The following is an 18466-nucleotide window of genomic DNA, read 5'->3' as shown; positions in this document are numbered from 1 at the left end:
TGTGGGGTTTGCCTCCTGCCTCTACAGTGCATGGGGTTTTATAATTTATGTTTTTCACAGTGTTACTTGTGTTGAATACGTGCTCTGCTTCTGGGTTGTCATCTGTATGCATCTATCTCCACTGTCATCCATGTTTCTGCTTTCCAAAATAAAGGTTGTATTGTGATCACTTCTTCAAGCTCTACTAAATAAATTACATTCGTAAATATGTTTTATGTTTACATTTAAAGCTGTTGGCGTGAGTTGACTTGAATTAGTGCTTGGCATAGCTTTCTCTTCTTTTTTTCTTTTTATTTTTTTATTCCACAAACAGTTAAACTATTTATACTATTTGTGCACACATACTGTTAAATCATTTGCACATACCTGAACGTCTATGTCTCTGTTTTTTGATGTGCATTAATGATCAAAGCCAGTCATTGTTTCAAGAAACATCACCCTGGAAGCTGGGAAACCATTTCACATAGCTTCCCAGATAGTAACTCAATTACATATCATAGGCCTGGCTCATTTCTCCATTATCCCAGTTTTACCTTGAGAGCTGTATTGCAAAATTTTGGTAACAGTGGAGAATTGCAGATTTTCATTAAGGATTGTAAATGACCAACTGTCACTATGAGCATTGGTTAAACAGAAAAGTTAACCAATAGAAATGTAATTTAATTGATAGTTTAAAAATAAAAACGTGCTTTATTTAATATTGGATTTCATGAACTTGCTTGACTGTTCCTTACAGAGACACGAAGTATGCAAAAGATAAGGTCTGAAATAATCAATGTGAAATCTTCGTGTTTTGGAAGATTATAATAATTTCCTTTAAATTAGCTATCAGTTAGCAAACAGTCGTAGTATTAAATTCCAGAAGTCACACTGGTATGGAGGTGGTGCTGCCATGTTTCATGTTATGTGAATTCTCCCGGTTATCCAGCTTTGCCATACTGTCTTTCTCGAAAGAGTCTATGATCAGGTGCTCAGGCATCATCATCTGCAAACTTGTCACCCGTTTTGTTGCAGAGATTTTTATTAGAGGAAAATTCCACTGTATCGTACAATTGGACACATCATAGACCATTAGCTAACGCTCATATGCTGTTTAAATATCATCGCAAGACTTCCTAGAGACATTGCTATACTGCTTGTAAATCTTTGCAAGGGTTAGAGTGGGTATTAAATCATGTAGCTACTTTGGGAGGGAAACATCTCAAACTGGGCATAGAGGAGTTAGTGGCAGAATGCCCACAGAACGCTGCATGCTTGGGAAGGCATCAGTTGTTCTCACTTTTTTTTATAATTTCTTCTGCAATGTATGTTAAAGCAATAATGCTACTTACCAGTATACAAAACTGATGTTCCATTTTTGAAAATGCAGTCAGTGATTCTGGGGTGAGGTGGAAGGGATGGAGCACACCTGAACGAGAGGAGAAAAACTCATGATGGGAGAACATTCTACATCCCTATGGAGTCAAGGATAATCCCAGAGAAGCCAAATAGGAAACTGAATTCATCTAAAGATGAATGGATGGTTATAATTAATTTGTCCTGATAGGAATCTGGGAGATGATGATGAGACTAAATAGGATCTCTTGTGTGTTTAAATGATGAATGATCCAGTGGGAGTCACACAGATGCCTAAAGATGTCCCAGTATTCATGACAAGTGACTAACACCTGCTATGGTACAGCCTATCTTCACTCCCTCCTACTGGAATAGGAAAGGGGAAGCATTTTTTGGTGTATATGCTCCATAAGGGAGCATCTGCAGGTTATGTTGATTTGTTCTAATGTGGAGTTAACTCAAGCCATTTCTCGCTTGTCTTAGAAGAAACAAGAAATTTGAGTTTGCTTTTATAGCTAGTTTACAAAAACTTCTGCATCTAATTCACTCAGTACTGCTTTTACTGTTAAGAAGACCCTACGTGCAAACTGCAATTGTAATTTAACTAGCTATGGAGAGTGAGGGGTTTGGAATGGGTGTACAGGGTTTTAAGTGGTTAAAGCCAAGGGTTTAGTGGGAAATGGGTTGTATGACTTGCTTTGCGCAATGCTGCAGTATTAATGCCAATGCTGTATGTGAGTGTTTAACAGTTACCTAGCTGGTAATGACCATGTTGTAATATGGTACGCTGGGCAATTTATACAGCAGAGAGTCACTTCTGTGATGCAATGAAGCCAACAAATGCTGATTTTTGTGTTGCCTGTAACCATTATGCATCCATTCATATGGGTACAAAGTGATCATAGTACTGTCACACTAACCTGATCTCATCTTCCACCCACCCGTGTATGTTCAGGGAATTATACTGTCCTAAAACAGCACTTCTACAGTGTTGTGTTGTTTTCAAATTATATTGTCAAATTCATGCATGTGCTGACTTTCCTGGGAACATGACCGTTCTCTGATACTTGGCAGAGCTCCTTCGGTCACGCTGCAGTGGAGGTGCTTAGGGCTGACAGCTGCCTCGTTTCATTGGGATTGCATGGAGCGTTACAACAGCATCAACTTCCATCTACATGGCACAGAAACGTGCAAAATGGCATATTTTGCCTGTTTCAGAAGTTATTTCTCTTCCCTAATGACACAGATTTCCTCTCTTCCTCTCAGGGTGACCAAGATGACAGATCTTTCAAGCAGTACAGGACGTCAAGTCCTAGCTCTGCTGGCTCGCTGGGCTATGGTCGCTACACTCCAACCTCCCATTCTCCTCAGCATTACAGCAGACCAGGTAATTGAAAAGCAGCCTTATTTATTCTCTAGACTTTTCCACTACTTTGTCTTATGTTGTAAGTAGGGTAGACTCCGGTAGACAGGGGTTTAAGGTGGAAGAGCAGTTTATTGCAGTGATTTATTTACTGTGAACAGAGAGTCCCATGGGGAGAAAGGAAACAAGTGCTTCAGGAATGAACATCTAAGAAAACAAAAACAGGCATATAGAAAGATTGATTTTATGTATCTGTAAACAGAAGATAGAACAGCTTAAAGGACTTAATCCTGGTCCCATCCTGCCTGAAGCTACACATTCAATCCACAGCTCTTTCACGGTGCAGCACGGTAGCAGTGAATGCGCACAAAGCCAAGAGGGTGATTGAGTGACTTTGTATCCCTTCTTGGGATCATGGTCCCAAGGGTCGCAGGGTTATGGTCCGTGTCTCCTCTCCACAGTGCAAGAGCTGGAGGAGTGACTAGTGATTCTAATGGCTGGATTTTGAAGGCCAAGTTGCTTTAGTTGAGAAGCTTACAGCAATGTTTATTGCAGCTTTGGGCTGTAGTGGCAATTGTGTCGGTGTTCTTGTTGCACAGAGAGGAGGGATCACCCCCTTTTGATCTTTGCATGGGGGCCCCATACAAAGGCCCCTTTGTATTTGGGCATTGTACAGAGTTTTATCCTTAGAAATAATCAATTAAATTGTTCACAATTCATTCTAATTTTTCTCCACTCCATCATTTGGGTGGAAAACACAGAGCATTTGTATTATTTTCTCGGTGTCTTTTAACTTCGTTGGGGATACATTATAATTATAAACTAGTTTCGAAAATTGAGAGTTCTTAATCTTTCCAGTGGAAATGAAAATTTTGTGGGTAACACAACCAATTTTTACAGGAATTGAATATTTGTACTACATAAAGTCTTTGATGAAGTGAAAATGAGATTGAGTATCAAAGATGAATTAAAGAGAGGAAAGATTAGTCTTCGCTGAAGGTTTGGCAGCTGTGTCATGCTTAAGCTTAGCTGCACGCTGTTAAAACAAGGAGAAAAGACAAAACAAATTCCAAATTGATTCTAATGTTTTACAGCTTCATTGAAAATTTAGAAGATAGGCATCGTAATTGCCACTTTTAATTAGTCCTCCAAAATACGTTATCAGGACATTATTACAGCAAAGCAAAGATCACTTCTGAGAACGTTTTTTGAAGTACTTGATCACACGTCTAACTTTCAGAGCTCAAATAACTTCAGGATGTTTCTTCAAATGCTTAAATTAGCCATGCACTTGAGTGCCCTGGTGCGCTGTGAGCTAAATCCTACCACTGTGCACCGACGGCAGTGAGAACTGGACCCACACGTAGCACAGTTCTCAAGCAGAGACAAGGCTCTCCCCATTTCATTTCATTAGATCCATTGTGAGCATATATCATTCCCTCTTGCAGCTTTTGAATATGCAGATTTTCCCCTGAGTGCAGCTATGCTTTTTGTGGTGCCTTTTCTGGAATATTTTCTGATGCGTTACATTATCAGCATTTCCTACGGGAATCCTTCTGTCTGCAGAAAGCCCGTGTCCCTTGGCCAGCCACATAGTATGGCCGCTGTGATGTTTTTAGCAATAACCAGAGAAAGATGAAGTCTTAAATATAAACTATATGTTTTCTAAGCATCAGGAGGAAAATGTTCCTGAAAAAAAGGATGGCATTGTAATTTGTGGCTTTCAGTAAGTGAACTAAATAGTTTATTTTCACTTACTCTCTGTTGCCCCCAGCTGGTACTCAGAGTCTTGGTACCAGTAGCTGCATCTCCCTGCCCCAACACCCAAGCCCTACATCTACATTCAGACATCATTACATCCCTTTCTTCAAAGGTAAGGTCCAGGAATGCGAAACCGTGCTGTGATACTGTAGACTTATTCAGATGTGTTTCACTTTTATGTCTGTGCAAGCATGGCTTCCACTTGGATAAAATTTGTCTTAATTTTGTGCAAATGCTTTCTTGATGTACTGTGTAAGTTTTAAGAACTGAGTGGGTATGGGTTGTTTTATTTTTGCTTTTTTTCAGTAAGTGTTAAGTGTTTTTCAAAGGGGTGGAGGGGAGGAATTAGATTTTCTAATGAAAATGAGGGAGGAAAATAATTTAAATGTCTTATTTGTTCTAAAATACAGTGTTTACCCTATTTCGGTGACGCTAAGTAAATATTATGATAAGCTTATAGGTTGGATCCAACATTGGATGATCAGTTATCTAACCTTCTAACCTACATTTAGGGATTCTTCGTATTATTTGTAGCATTATCAAAAATTATGCCAGATAAGCTGGTTAAATCAATATACCTGCACTGATTAGCAAATAATGTTCTAAAACAGAGTAATCGAGTCTAGTCTCCTTGCCATTAAATTGTTTTTCAGTGGGTATTAACTTTTAATGACCTCTGCGTTGCAGATGTGAGACAGTAACAAGAAATGCCAAGAACTTTTGAGGCAAAGGCTATTTTTTTTAGCTAGTTAGTTAAACGTTAGAAAGAGAAGACATTCAGCTACCATATGTATCTTCCCCTGAGTCTGTCTTCTCTAGTAACAATACGAGTGGGGAGGAGACGTAAATGATGAATGCCAAACATTTTCAGTGCCTGTTCCTTGACTCTCATGTACTGTTTGATTTAATAAAGCAAAACTGTTCTTGCCTTCATAACCATTACAGAAAAGGAAGTGACCCTCTACAGGAACCAGACTTGCAAACTCAGATGAATAGCAGGTGCTCATCACCTTTGGAAAAATCACTAATGCATCTTCATTGGGCCCTAATATATCCAGAAACAGTTCTGCCCAAAGTCAGCTGATTGTCACTGGTATAATAAGGAACAGAATCAGGCTCGAGTCTCCCAAATGCGATCCCCGAGAGAAAATTTTGGAAGAAAAAGCTGATGAGATTAAACTGATTGTTGCCATTTTAAAGTCTACCTGCAGAACTCCTTCCCACACCCACAAGCACTCACCCACCCCAGACATTTCTTGGAAGGCCGGCACACACCCTGCTATTCCCCGAGGCACTGCGTGAACAATTTTTTGATCTGTCCTCTAAATTTGGATGATACCATCCAACCTGAGGCACTGAGTAAGAAAAACCTCTTTAGTGTGCTGCAGTGCACAATTTCACCATATGGAAAGCTCTTACTTGAAAGCCCGCCTGCAGTTGCTTAGCAGCACTCCTGTTAAAATGAGTTTCTGTTCAGTGCTACCTGCCGTTGCTCAGAGCAGCAGCAATTACTTTGCGCTGCTGTTTGGGGGAAAAAATCCTCAAGTGGCAGCTCCTTGTGCCCAAACAATTATTAGTAGTGTGATCAAAATTATAATATTTTGCAATTCTGCAGCACTTTTTATCAAGCAGCTAAAATATTTTGCAAGCAGTAGCTTACAGTGCCTCGCAGAGCTCCTGTCAGGCAGGCAAGCCTGTCTATAATTTTCCTATGTAGGTAATCCTGAGCCCTGCAGAGGTTTTACAGATTATCCACTCTTTTACATTGAGTTAATGTCTCGGTCTAAAAGGAGTCAGAATATTTGCCCCCATCCTCTTCAAGTTCTCTGAATTCTTTTCTCTGAGTTGCAGACTGTATTGTTTCCTTATCTTGAGAAGCCTTTTGAGGGCATTGATGTGCTATATTTATGTTCTTCAAAGTGGTTAGTGTTGGAAGAGCAGGATTGTAGAAATAGTTGCTTTGTATCCAGACCAAGGTTAATGTTGCCACTTCGGTGTTAAAAAAAGTGAAATGACGCTCATTTTAATTTTTTTTTATTAAATAAAAAAATAATACACTGCTTAATAATACTAGACGTAATCTTTGTAAAACCAGCACTCTATAATCATCATAAAAAATATTTCTTTAAGCTTCCAGAAGACAGAAATGGTACTACCCTAGGAAAATTAAAACAGGCAGAATCTTCCTTTTGACTTCACTGAGTTTACATCATATTCTTTCTGAGAATTACATGGTTCATAATTTTTCCAACGAAAAATATGATTACTGAGTTCCTGTTCTTTCTTCAGTATACTGTGGTCTAGCTCCCATGAAGTGTAACAGGATGAGCTATTCTTTATCATGCAGACCAATGATTTGGTTGTTCTCTTTTAAGGATTTTTGTCTTCAAAACGTCTTCAAAATAAATCCTGTGACAGCCTTACTTCAAGAAAGCTTCACAGTTCATGCCCTTGCAAATCATAGGGTGCGATATTCCAAGTACCTACGCTTGGTGTAACTCTTCCTCTTGAGGTGGTGGAGTCAGTGAGCATACAGTGCTGAGCCCTGCTGAAAAAATGCTTACTTAAAACGTGGTGGAAAGTATCTTGCCTTTCTAGTGCAGGAGCACAGCTTCCAAAGCCCATTTATTTGGCTTTGAAAGCTTGAAAAGCATTAGTCATCAAACTTCAAAAAACTTTGTCTTGCTTAATGCACCATGTGCAGAGATATGAAAGGATCTAGTTTCGGGAGTAGGCTCTGACATCTCCCTCCTTAGGCCAGTGGTATCTGTTTGTTGTTCAATTCCGAACTTAGACAGCTCTTACTGTAACTTGCTATCAAATTTCCCATCCTCACAGATAAGATAAAAGCTGACTTGGAAGGAGGTATAAATAATGCGATACTTTTCCTGACAGTCCCTTGAAAAGGGAGCATGGTCTGAGCTCTGGTCAGCTGGCTCCACATACACAAGGTTAAAAGAGCAGCCTACCCTGTCAGCAGCCAAAAGACACAAGGAAGTTTTTGTGGTTGACACTCAAGTTCAAAGTAAACCTTTCCAGATTCTTTCCAAGTTAAACAAAATCCAGGGAAGAGTTCATGATTCTGGTTTTTTGCTCTGCACTGGCCAGTAGAGCAGATCACAGCCTGCAGCTGCTTGTGGCAGAAGACAAAACCAAAAGTCTGAAAAAAATCTCTCTCTCTGGTAGTTTTATTTTCTCTGAGACTTCATTTGAAGTTCTTCTTCAGTGTATACCAGGCAAACCTTGAAAGAGACAAATTCTTGGCAAAGTCTCATTTTAGAGATTTTTATTATAGGCTAGATTTAATGACTGCCTGGGCTTCCTACACATGAACTTTCTACATGGGTCTTCAGTTTGTGTTATTAAATACTTACTTTTGTACGCAAAATGTGAAATACAGCTGCTCCTTTGTCCAAATTGGTGGCAGAGTTATAAAGAATTTAAATGTGCATCAGTTTGTACATGTGGGCTGCAAGAAGAACCTTTTCCCTCATTTCATCCTTAATTCTTCCCTTTCGAGCAAGGTAGAGGTGATGGCTTTGCAAACTGCTCCACCCAGGTGATCCTTGCATCAAGCAGTTCGCAGATTTGCTGTCCCCTTGTACTTGTGCTTGCTCCCTGTTTTCTTACAAGTTTATTCCTCTTAATCAAAGCTTCCTCCTGGTTGCCTGCTGACACCCTACCCTATCCCTGAAGAATGACCCTCTATGTGTGTACGATGCCAGCACCTTGGGGGTCACTGCTCAATGAAGTAATTATTACTGCAAGTCATACATGAATATGAGTTGTTAATAAAATGCTAATTTTAAGTTAATGAGGAATTAATGCACTGTGAAAATCACTTGAAACCTTTCCTTTTCTTTTTAAATTAAAAAATTACAATAGTAACATCACTTTAAGATCAAGATTTTTCAGGCTATTCGAATTGTAAAGGACCTTACTTAAATAAGTGTCTACCAGTGCTCTTTGCGTTCAAACTTGGAGCGACACTGAGGTTTCTTCCATTTAGTAGGGATGGCCAGTATCTGGGCAGCAAACAGCAAAGAAAGAGAGAATTAATAAATGGGCAGTGACAACCTGTCACCACTTCTTTCCTCCCAAGAGTAAAGCAGGAATCAAAAAACTAGATAACCATCTGATTCCTTGTCTGAGGACAACTTGACTGCCAGCTGGTGGTGACACACCAGATTTTTAGTAATGCTATAATTCTTCCCTGACTTTTTGGAAAGACCATAGGCTCTCATCACATGCAGTTGTGATTTCAATTTATCAACTGCTCTGATTACATTTTTTTCAACAGAAAATCACTGTTATTGAGTACACACTGGTAATGGGTGAATAGTTTTTGACTTTTAATTTTTTACCAACTGTGAAAATAACAGACACAAAATTTAGAACGTATTGGTTAGTGTATCGTCATGAGATACACAGCACGCTCTTCTGGCCTCGTCTGGCCTGCTTCTGCTCCTGTTGACTCAGTGGCACTACCCAGTTGACTTCAGTGATGTATGTCAAGGCTGGCTTTGGTGACAGACTGATGACCATGCGTCCACTGCTTGTCAGCAGAGGCAAGGGTTCAGCAGAGACCACCTCCATGGGCATGGCCTAGACAGTTATGGTAATCCAGTAGTCTTATGGTTATAAAACTTCCCCTCCCTGAAGGCAGAAGGCAGTTACAGATTCAGCGCTCTGAGCTGCTGCACTTTCGTTACCCCAAAAAAACTTGCTGTAATTTCATCGTTACTAGCCATTAAATTTGTGCTCCATCCGCACTAAAACAATAACAGTGAATTACCAACCATTTTATGTTGGAATAAATGTCATGTTTGGCTTCCAGTTGCTTAACAGTGCTGTAAATTAATTGGATTTTACAAGTCCCAAAAAAGTAGAGCTTTACTTTTTTGTTTGCCAAGCAGCACTATAATGCCATAGAGTGTGTTTCGGGGAAATAAGCTAAGAGGAAATGAATGGCACCTAGTGAGCATTTGACAAAACAAGTGGAAAAATGAATACGGATCAATTCTATGTAGATCTTGAAATTTGGTGAAGTGACTATGGCATTATAGATCCATGACTTGATAATCCAACCTTGTTTGCATAAATATAAAATGCTCTGGCATGTTACCTGTGGGAAAAGTTTGCAATTAAGAACCAAATTACAATGTCTGTTTTTGTCACTGATACATGCAGGAATATTTGACTTGACCATAAGATCTGGTTTTTGGTCTAGTCCTGCTTTGAGATAATTTAAACACTACTGTATGATTTCATTACTGGTTTCAGGAGCAGGCCATGAGCCATAGCATTAAACTTTTCAAAAACTTGATTGATAGATTATTCAGTTAAGGCTATGCAAAACATATTACAAGATTGTAGATGTTCTTATCCTTTTATTTTCTTCATTAAAGTGTTGTTAAAAGAGAAGCTTTAGTTTCAAAGAGGGGCAGTTTAATCTGATATTATCTATCAGATATTCATTACTGATGAGGTGTTTGGAGACTGAGCCAATACACTGGGCTGAAAAATAATGGGTTTTACAAAAACCATATATTTAAAACTGTTGGATTAACAAGTCATTCTGAACAAGCTTTTATGCTTGAAATACTCTACTTTGCTTTCCATTTTTTCTTTTATCTGCTTTCTTTGCTCTTCCCCTTGGAGGCAGTGAAAGTGGTCGGAGCACTCCAAGCTTATCCATGTACTCAGACAGCAAATCTTCACCTTCTGTCTATCAGCAGGCTCCTAGGCATTTCCATATTCCAGGTAGGCATTCACTGCTTAGCTTTTGATCTTCAATTGCTGGCACCTGTTTATTCTCTTCTGAATGTAATTTTTTTTTTTGCATTGATTTGTGAATTTCTAACTGCAAGAGAAGAAAATGTCTGATGAGTGAAGATCTATTACCTGTTAAACTTAATCTCAGAAATAAAAGAGTTAGAGAGCTGTGTACTTATGTATATAAAAAAAAATGTGTTAGAGAAGGCACACAGTGACAAATGTTATTAAGCCTACAAAGATAACAATTATTTGTAGTGCCATGGCTGCATAAGTCTGTTGAATTTGTGTGCAGGAGGGAAGGCTGAAGGGGATTTTGGTTTTGTTTTTTTCCTTATCCATCTACTTTCTGAATTAGAGAGTCATATTAACATAGACTTTAAAAATAGCTGGAAGACTTTAGAACTCCGGGAAGCTCACGGTGGCTGTGTCTTTGCATATGTACTATACTGTTCTCAAGTTCACATTCAGTCAACAAGCACATTAAATTTATGTCCACACTGTTTAGCTTTTTGACTGCTAACCACACCTACCTGCTCAGTGGAATAGTTTGTTTATTTATGTTGAGCTTCTGGCATTAACATTTCTGTAAACACACCATAACTAGGAATAGCGTCTACTCAGGTCTGTAGTACTAAGTAAATTTGATGTCTGTACAACATAATATGGGAACCCTGGACATGGCTCTGGGGGCTTTCAAAAAAATTCCTGGAAGGCCAAGTTAGGTATACAACTCAAAATATAGACAAACTGTAGGATTTTCTATAAGGATATTGGGCATTTCCAGTATAAACATCTATATCTGAACATGTACACTTTCTTCATAATTAATGGAGAAAGCCCCTTTTCAAGCACGACTGTTACAGTAGTCTGTTGTACCTGTACATGAATTTTATTTTAAGTAGTGACAAGTGTAGCCAATTTGTCTTTGTTGTCTATGAAGTATACATTGGTAGTGCATAACCACCTACGTTTCAGCAAATGGATGCCACTTGAGGTGTCCTAAAGCATTTTGAGGCACTTAGGGGGGTTATGCTGTATAGGTAGGCATAGCCAATGTTTTAAATATATAAAGATGATGGGTAAGGCTCCATTCTCTGGTAATAGCTGGTGAATGACAAACCACTGAATGAATGCGTAGTCTTTGTTCAAGTGTTTGCATTTTAGTGTTGTTGAGAGGAGACAAGAGCAGCATGGTCTGAACTGCTTGCTTACTCTTTTATTCTTTCCTTTCTCTTTCCTCTTCCTCAGACACTGGCGTAAAAGATAACATCTATAGGAAACCTCCTATCTACAAACAGCATGGTACAGTCTGCTTTTCTCTGTTGCAGTTTTCTCTACATGTCTTTGTAAAGAAATGCATATTGACTTCCAAATTACTTTGCCGTAGTCTTTGCATTTCATTATGTCCCAATAATCGCAAATACAAAAGGAAAAAAGCAATGTGAACATTAAATAGCATTTTGTATAACATGCTGTCCAAGGAGTCAGTAAGTTCTCTAAAACTGGGATAATGATATTTTGATTTGTCTTGGTAATTCAGAGTTGGTACTAACTTCAAAGCAGTTTTCTTATTTGTGGGATGATATAAAGCATGTAAATGTAGAATGTTGCTCTCCTGTTTTCAGACCATGCCTTGGGATATCTAGTTTTTGTAAATAATTCTTACTTCTACATTGGTGGGGGAAAAAAATATGTTCATTGATAAGTGGTGTATATGAAATATCTACTTTTCATCTGCAAGCTATAAAATATCATGAACAAATGTAATCACACCATGGCAGTTAGGAACAAATTCAGTAGCTGATAACGTTGGCAAGATATGATTGGAAAATGTTTGGTAGACCCAGCAACAAGACTGCTGTCTGAGTTTCTAAACAACAGAAAGAATTATGTGATGTTTTGTGCCACTGAGGATCTGACTTAAGATTCTAGTAAATATAAAAAAATAGAAATACAAATCTGCATTCTTCTATTATTATTTTTGCTGTATATTTAACTAATTAATATCAATGCAATTTCCATGTTGATGTCAGTGCCTATGTGTTCTCAGTGATGTTTGACAGTGGTCTTGGTTCATGATACAGGCTTAGAAATACAGAATTCATTTTTCTAAACTGAATTTGATTATTAATCTTTAGAAACAAATATGTACGGATTCTGCTGCATTAGGGTGCCTAGAAAGTGCAGAAGTACATTTCTGATTAAAAGTCATGACTGGGGTACTCCTGTACTCAGAAGCACAGGACAAAAATAAAAATAAAATGCGTAATATAAATCTGCCCCAAGCCAAAAAATGTATTTTAATCATGATTGCTTCCCTGCTTGGGAACAAATGAGAGAGTGAAGTAAACATGAGAGATGTTAATCACACTGGGAGCAGTAGCTAAGGCACTTTGGGGATGAAAGCATGTATCTTTGGGGGTACAGATGGGAGAACAAAGCTATGCCACTCTTCATGGCAAGGGAAAGTCCAGTCTGTGCCTGTGAGCAGTGTCTCTGTTGGAGCAATTCTTCCCATCCTCTTACCTTTAGCAGCACTGTCCGCACAGACGTGACTTTGCTATGTTATGTGTAAGAGCGAGAGAGCTCCATGTGTCTGTTCTTACATACTTTGGCTTTAGCTGATAGCTGGTAATTTTCCGTGAGTCACAGGTTAGGGAACTGCAGATACATCAATGGCTTCATGGTCAGAACAAGGGAAATATATTTCACATATTTTTCTGTTGTGGTAATAAGGGGCTTTAACTGATTTTAAAGTACTCAATTAACATTTAGTCCAAAAAAATGATACTTTTAGGTAGTTATCATTTTTATACTGCCTTTCACGGAAAATGACATTTTTATCTGTTTCGGATGAAGTTCTACTTTGGATCTGATAGAGTAATAGGAGAAAGAAAATTGTCAACTGATGTCTCCCAATGGAGTGAGTCAGCCTGTGCACATTCACAGTAACTGGTGCTTCATGCTAAAGTAACTCACATTCAAATCATCCAGATTTAGATAACCTCTGTGGTTTTTCTGGGTATGGTTTTGAACAGTCAGGCTTGCTGGTGTTTCAGTGCGCTTTAGGTATCGGTCTTTGATAGACATTTTCTGCTCACAATTGTCCTAATCTTGGACAAATTAATGTTACCTCTAAGGCAGAAAGATAGTATCTGTTTGGTTTAGTGCTTGATTTAATGTAATGTCAACTTTACAATCTGCCCAAGCTCTCTAATTCCTCCTTGTCTTTAGATGTACAAATCATTTGAGGCAACTACTTAGGCTGAGCAAAAAAATGTACTGACTAAGGAAGGAGTTGAATATTACGCTGGTGTTTGGAAATATCATGAGCAAATGCAAAAGTTACAATCATCTGGTGTAAATCAGCATGGCTTCATGATTTACACAAGCTGATGATATGGCTCCAGTGTCCTGTATCCTGGCTGTGTCATTTAATTTTATAGCTATTTTTGGGTTGCAAAGAGGATTCTAAGCAGCAGCTTTTTTTGTTCCAGGCCAGGCATTTTTATATCAATTTTCCGTCCATCAGATATGCAGTGGAAGTCTGGATTATGCCAATTTTGCACTGCTCTATGGAGTTGTTCCTCATATTCACTGGAGGGAGCAGAGTATTAAATTATCGAGTCAGCAATCTCTATAAGTTAACAAGGATATGTATTTTAAATTTTCTTTTATAGATTATAGATGTTCTGAAATGGTGTGTTGAAAATACATGCTCGTTGTTTTTCTGCTGAAGAGCCAAACATAATTTAGTCTAACTCAAAAACCAAAAAAATAGATTACCTTTCCTTCAAATAAAAAAAATTATTAAATAAAATTTATTTTAAAAAAAAAAAAAAATTACCTTTTATTCTGGAAGAACTCCCAGCTAAAGCATGAACACATGAGCAACTGATGATTCAGCTCCTCAAGCTAACGGGACACTGAACTGATATATGCTGAAAAGGAGCCAGAGAACATTCCTTTGTTGAAGAGACCAAGTTTGAACAAACAAGCACAAAAATGTTCTTTAAAACAAAAACTGGAAGAAGCTCTTCCAAAACATTTGGCTTTAAAAGGTTTCAGTTACAGTAGTGCCCAACAGATTTGCTGTAGCTACAGCTTCTGTGTTTCTATTATAAACACTCAACTTCAGAATGAAAAAAAGGTGGTGGAAAAAGGGGACATAGGAGAGATCAGGCTGAAAGCTGGGGTCAGAAAGTGAAGAGTGCAGGAGCCTGCATGGTCATTCTTTTGTGTGTGTTCATGTTTCAGAAATACTTGAACATCAGTCAAAGTTAAAAAAAAAAATTGAAGAGGTTTGCTCTTCAGCAACATTAGGTAGTGATCCATGTGAAATATGCAGTTCACATTGGGGTTCACAGCAGAACTGAGCATCCCTTGTAGCAGTGAAGCTAATGCCCAGTACTGATGAAATTCAGGCCACTTGGATTTATTTGCCAACAATGTGTTGTATAAAGGACTCAGGAACTTGGGAGGGGCAGGCCTTCATGGCCCCCTTTGGTTTTGGTTGTACTTCTCTGGATCTCTGTGTAAAACCTTGGTGTTCAAGTAGTTTGAATTCAGATGCTCTCAAGATCCCGTGGAACATTTGAAATCTCTGAATAATGCTTTGGATGAAACTTGTTTTTTTTCCTTTGAAAACATCAATGTCTTGAAACAAAAACAATTTCCAAAAATGCATCAGATTCTCTATACGGATTTCTGATTTAGTGAGAGCAAGATCCATACATATAACCTGGCACAACTCGTTGATTTAGGGTATGCTCCCAAAATATCAGTGAACCCGGTTTAAGTTCTTCTTGCAATGTAGGGACTTCCTTTTTCATCTTTCATATATGGATATTTCTTTCTATTTCTTTCTCAGAGAAGTAGCTTGCCATCTCAGGAAAATGCCCTGGTCAGGATGCTATTAGCTAACTGTGAAAACTTCCAGTTTTTTCATAATGCTGTTTTTATTTTATGACCCAGCTTTGTTTTGCCACATTAAATTGGGGAAAAAAAACCCTCTACAGTTACAGATTTTCACCTCTAACCCATCGATTTTTTCCTCACTGCAATTTGTCATTTTTTAAGTATCACCTCCTCAACAAAACCAGTTAAGGTCTGGATGTGAGCTGTGTAATGGTACCAGAAAACGAAACAGAATAACATTGAAATGCAAATGGTGGTGGCCTTTTGCCCGTGTTGCTTAGACGCAGGGCAGATCCTCTGCAAACATGCTGGCTGGGGAAACGGAGGGGGCAGAGTTGTTCCCAACTTGCTGGGAGTGTTGCAGCACTTCTAACGGTGCAACTTGATCTCCTCCTCACCTCTGTCTCTGAGAGTCTAATCTGAGCCTTAACTTTGGTATTATCATAGTTTTTTTATTATTAATAAATATGTTTTCTGGCTATGTTGCGTTGCATCGGGCTCTTGTGTTGCCCTTTTACTCAGGCATTGCAGACAACCCCCTTGTTATGGTGGCTTCTCATGGGCTTAGAATTATGCTAGATCATTGCATTATTCCAGTTCTGTACCATTAAACTCTCCCCAAAACAACATAGAGTGATACAAAGGCAGGTAGGATTTTGGGAATTTATCTGAAACGATGTGAAATTTGGCACAAAAGCTTTCTGTAAGATTCTGAGGTGTAACTCAGTTTCTGGAACAATACTCTGGGACATCAAAGACAAGGAAAAACACATTTGATGGTTGGGAACTATGTAATGACTAGCTTTTAGGTTTTCAGGTTTGAATTTTTCTTCTCAGCAAGTTGGAAAGTTATAAGAAAATAAACCAACAGTAAAATATCAGCAATATTTTTTTTGTTAAAAGACTCTTTAAGAGGGCAATATAGTCAGAAAAGTGGTTGGTCACAGCAATGTGAATTTTAGAGTCTGACACAGCCTCTCTTGCAGATTTCATGAAGAGGTAATATCAAATTTGTTCCTATCTTCTTTACCCTCATTGCCTGCCCTTTTGGGGAACGTAGGAGGCCCAGGTGTGCAGACCACAAATATCCATGTAACCATATTTACTTTCATGGTCATGGTAACACAGAAGAATGGAGAAATTACTTGCTCCTGTGTGCAGTGATCATATAAATCTGTCCCTAAGTTATGATGTAGGCTTTTTTTTCCAACCATTCCCCAATAGTAGTTTCTTCCTAAACAGATAGGTTCAAAATCCAGCAGGAGCAGATTGTCTAAATTCACCGTATGCCTGAAGGATGAGTATTAATGTAATCATTTCAAACTGATTTTAAGTAATTCTGTGAAATCATAGCTCTACACATCGAATTTTCTGCCCAGCTCTGTTTTTTTTTTTAATTTTTTTTCCCCTCTTGAAAATACTTGGAACATAACCACAGTCAAAACAGAAGACAAAAAAGATGTAATCTGTTCTAATTTTTAAAATTAACTTAATCTTCCAGCAGCAAGAAGATCAGAAGGGGAGGATGGAAGCTTGGATCAGGACAGTAAGAAGGTAATGATCACAAAGAACAAAATGGAGTAGTTTATTGATCTTTCTTGAAGCAACTGTTTTTTAAAACATGTTCATACGTAAAGGTATTCTTTCATATAACTGAAATAATCATTGCTACTTTTAGGTCTTTCCAAGGAGATATAGAAAAGCTTAATCTCTCACCTGGAAGGTTTAGAATCAACATTCTACAGTAAAGAAAGAAATAGGCATATGGACATTAAGCGCAATAAGCTCATGGATTTTCACTCAAGGCTCAGTATATACATTGGTGATTCAGCTAAGCCTGTGGACTTTAACTTAGGGTGCATGTTAACATACAAGAAAAATGTTAACAGCAGATTAATTATAAGAAAATGACACAGTGCATCTTCTGAAGTGGGGTGCAGTGGGCAGCTTAATGAACAGAGACACTATCTTCAGCCCAGCTGAAAGTTAAAAGTTTTTGGTAGCTGTGATGTGTAAGTCATGATTTAGTCAACTTTTATAATTTGATAAAGAATAGTACAAGTTGCAATGAGCATGAACATGCAATCAGTTCCCAAGACTTCCTAGACAGGTGAAGCAGGAGAACTGCATTCAGATGTTAAATCCTGAATCTTGTAACAGGCTTTTACTCTCTCCAGCTAAAGACGAGTTGGCTTATTCTGAAAGGGGATACGGACACCAGAACTAATTCCCCGGATTCGGACACACGATCCCTGTCTCTTACTGCCGGAACCGACAGAGAAAACTTCCCAAGGGCGCAGGAGGGCACGACTGCCGGCTACTCCCGTGAGTACCGCATCCCTGGCCTGCTGGCGCTGTCGAGTAGGAATGTGGCAAAGGAAGGTGGCCCTGCTGCAGCCTCGTCCACATAGCTCTCCAGTTGGCTTTATACGTAATTTCTCTATCGTAATTACACCTTCTTGTCAGTTTGTTTTGCTATGGCTTGTAAGCATTCAGTGCCTTCAGGCTTCGATAGTGAAACTATTTATATTTTCATATTAGTGAAAGAAGTATTGCTTCTATGAAGAAACTGTATTGTCTCTTTGGAGAGCAGAGATTCCTTACCACAAAAACCTGTCCCTTATTAATACATAAAAGTGCCTATTTATTAGATACTATCTATTTTCAATAGACAGGATGGTAGTATCGGACAGATTGTTGACTTGTGCTAATTACTCCTTAATACAAACTATGTATTTTGAATATTGGTAGAGCCATTTCTTCTGTATCGTGATAAGCACAAAGAACACTTTGCTCCAAAGATTAACTTAGAATAGGCATTTTTTGTTATCCCTCACAGTTACACCTATAAGCTGACAGAAATCCTCCAAGTGGAATAATTTTGTTACTAAATACGGGTCTGAAGGCCATGTGCCCAATGCCCACATTTCAGCAAGTCAGGAGGTGAAGGAAATGGTCATGAGAATTGGGTTTGAATTTTACTTGTAGATTACATAAATGACAAAAAATAGGTTAAATGAATTTTAACAGATAGCTGGGCCATTCCTCTCCCTGCTTCCTCCACTTTACACCATACAGCAGAGCAGGTCATCTGGGGTAAACAAGTTGGGGAAGCAGTTTTCCAAAAGAATGCATCCAATGCAAGACACGTCTGGCAGCAGGGCTAGTATGTCAGTCTTGTGGGCATTTTGGTAATGCGATAGCTGGCTCCATCAACTTATATTAAGGAAATTATGGCTTAGCTATTCAAGGAAGAGGAAAAACAGATGCTACAAAGTCTGTCACAAGGCTGTAACAAGATAAAGAAGAAAA

General features: G+C 38.5%; 1 protein-coding gene across 1 annotated transcript in view; it reads left to right on the top strand.

Annotated features, from left to right (window-relative positions):
- The window catches only part of ABLIM2 (actin binding LIM protein family member 2), a gene marked incomplete at its 5' end in the record, with an annotated part of 113988 nt that overhangs the window by 73395 nt on the left and 22127 nt on the right, over positions 1-18466 (top strand). The window contains 5 exons of the mRNA XM_082315586.1: positions 2602-2722; positions 10121-10222; positions 11486-11539; positions 16656-16708; positions 17332-17479. Coding sequence (XP_082171712.1) covers positions 2602-2722; positions 10121-10222; positions 11486-11539; positions 16656-16708; positions 17332-17479 — 478 coding nt within the window. The remainder of the gene's footprint in view (positions 1-2601; positions 2723-10120; positions 10223-11485; positions 11540-16655; positions 16709-17331; positions 17480-18466) is intronic.

Source organism: Platalea leucorodia (genome assembly GCF_965183815.1).
Source record: "Platalea leucorodia genome assembly, chromosome: 6".
NCBI lineage: Eukaryota > Metazoa > Chordata > Aves > Pelecaniformes > Threskiornithidae > Platalea > Platalea leucorodia.
This window is presented reverse-complemented; position numbering and strand designations above follow the sequence as displayed.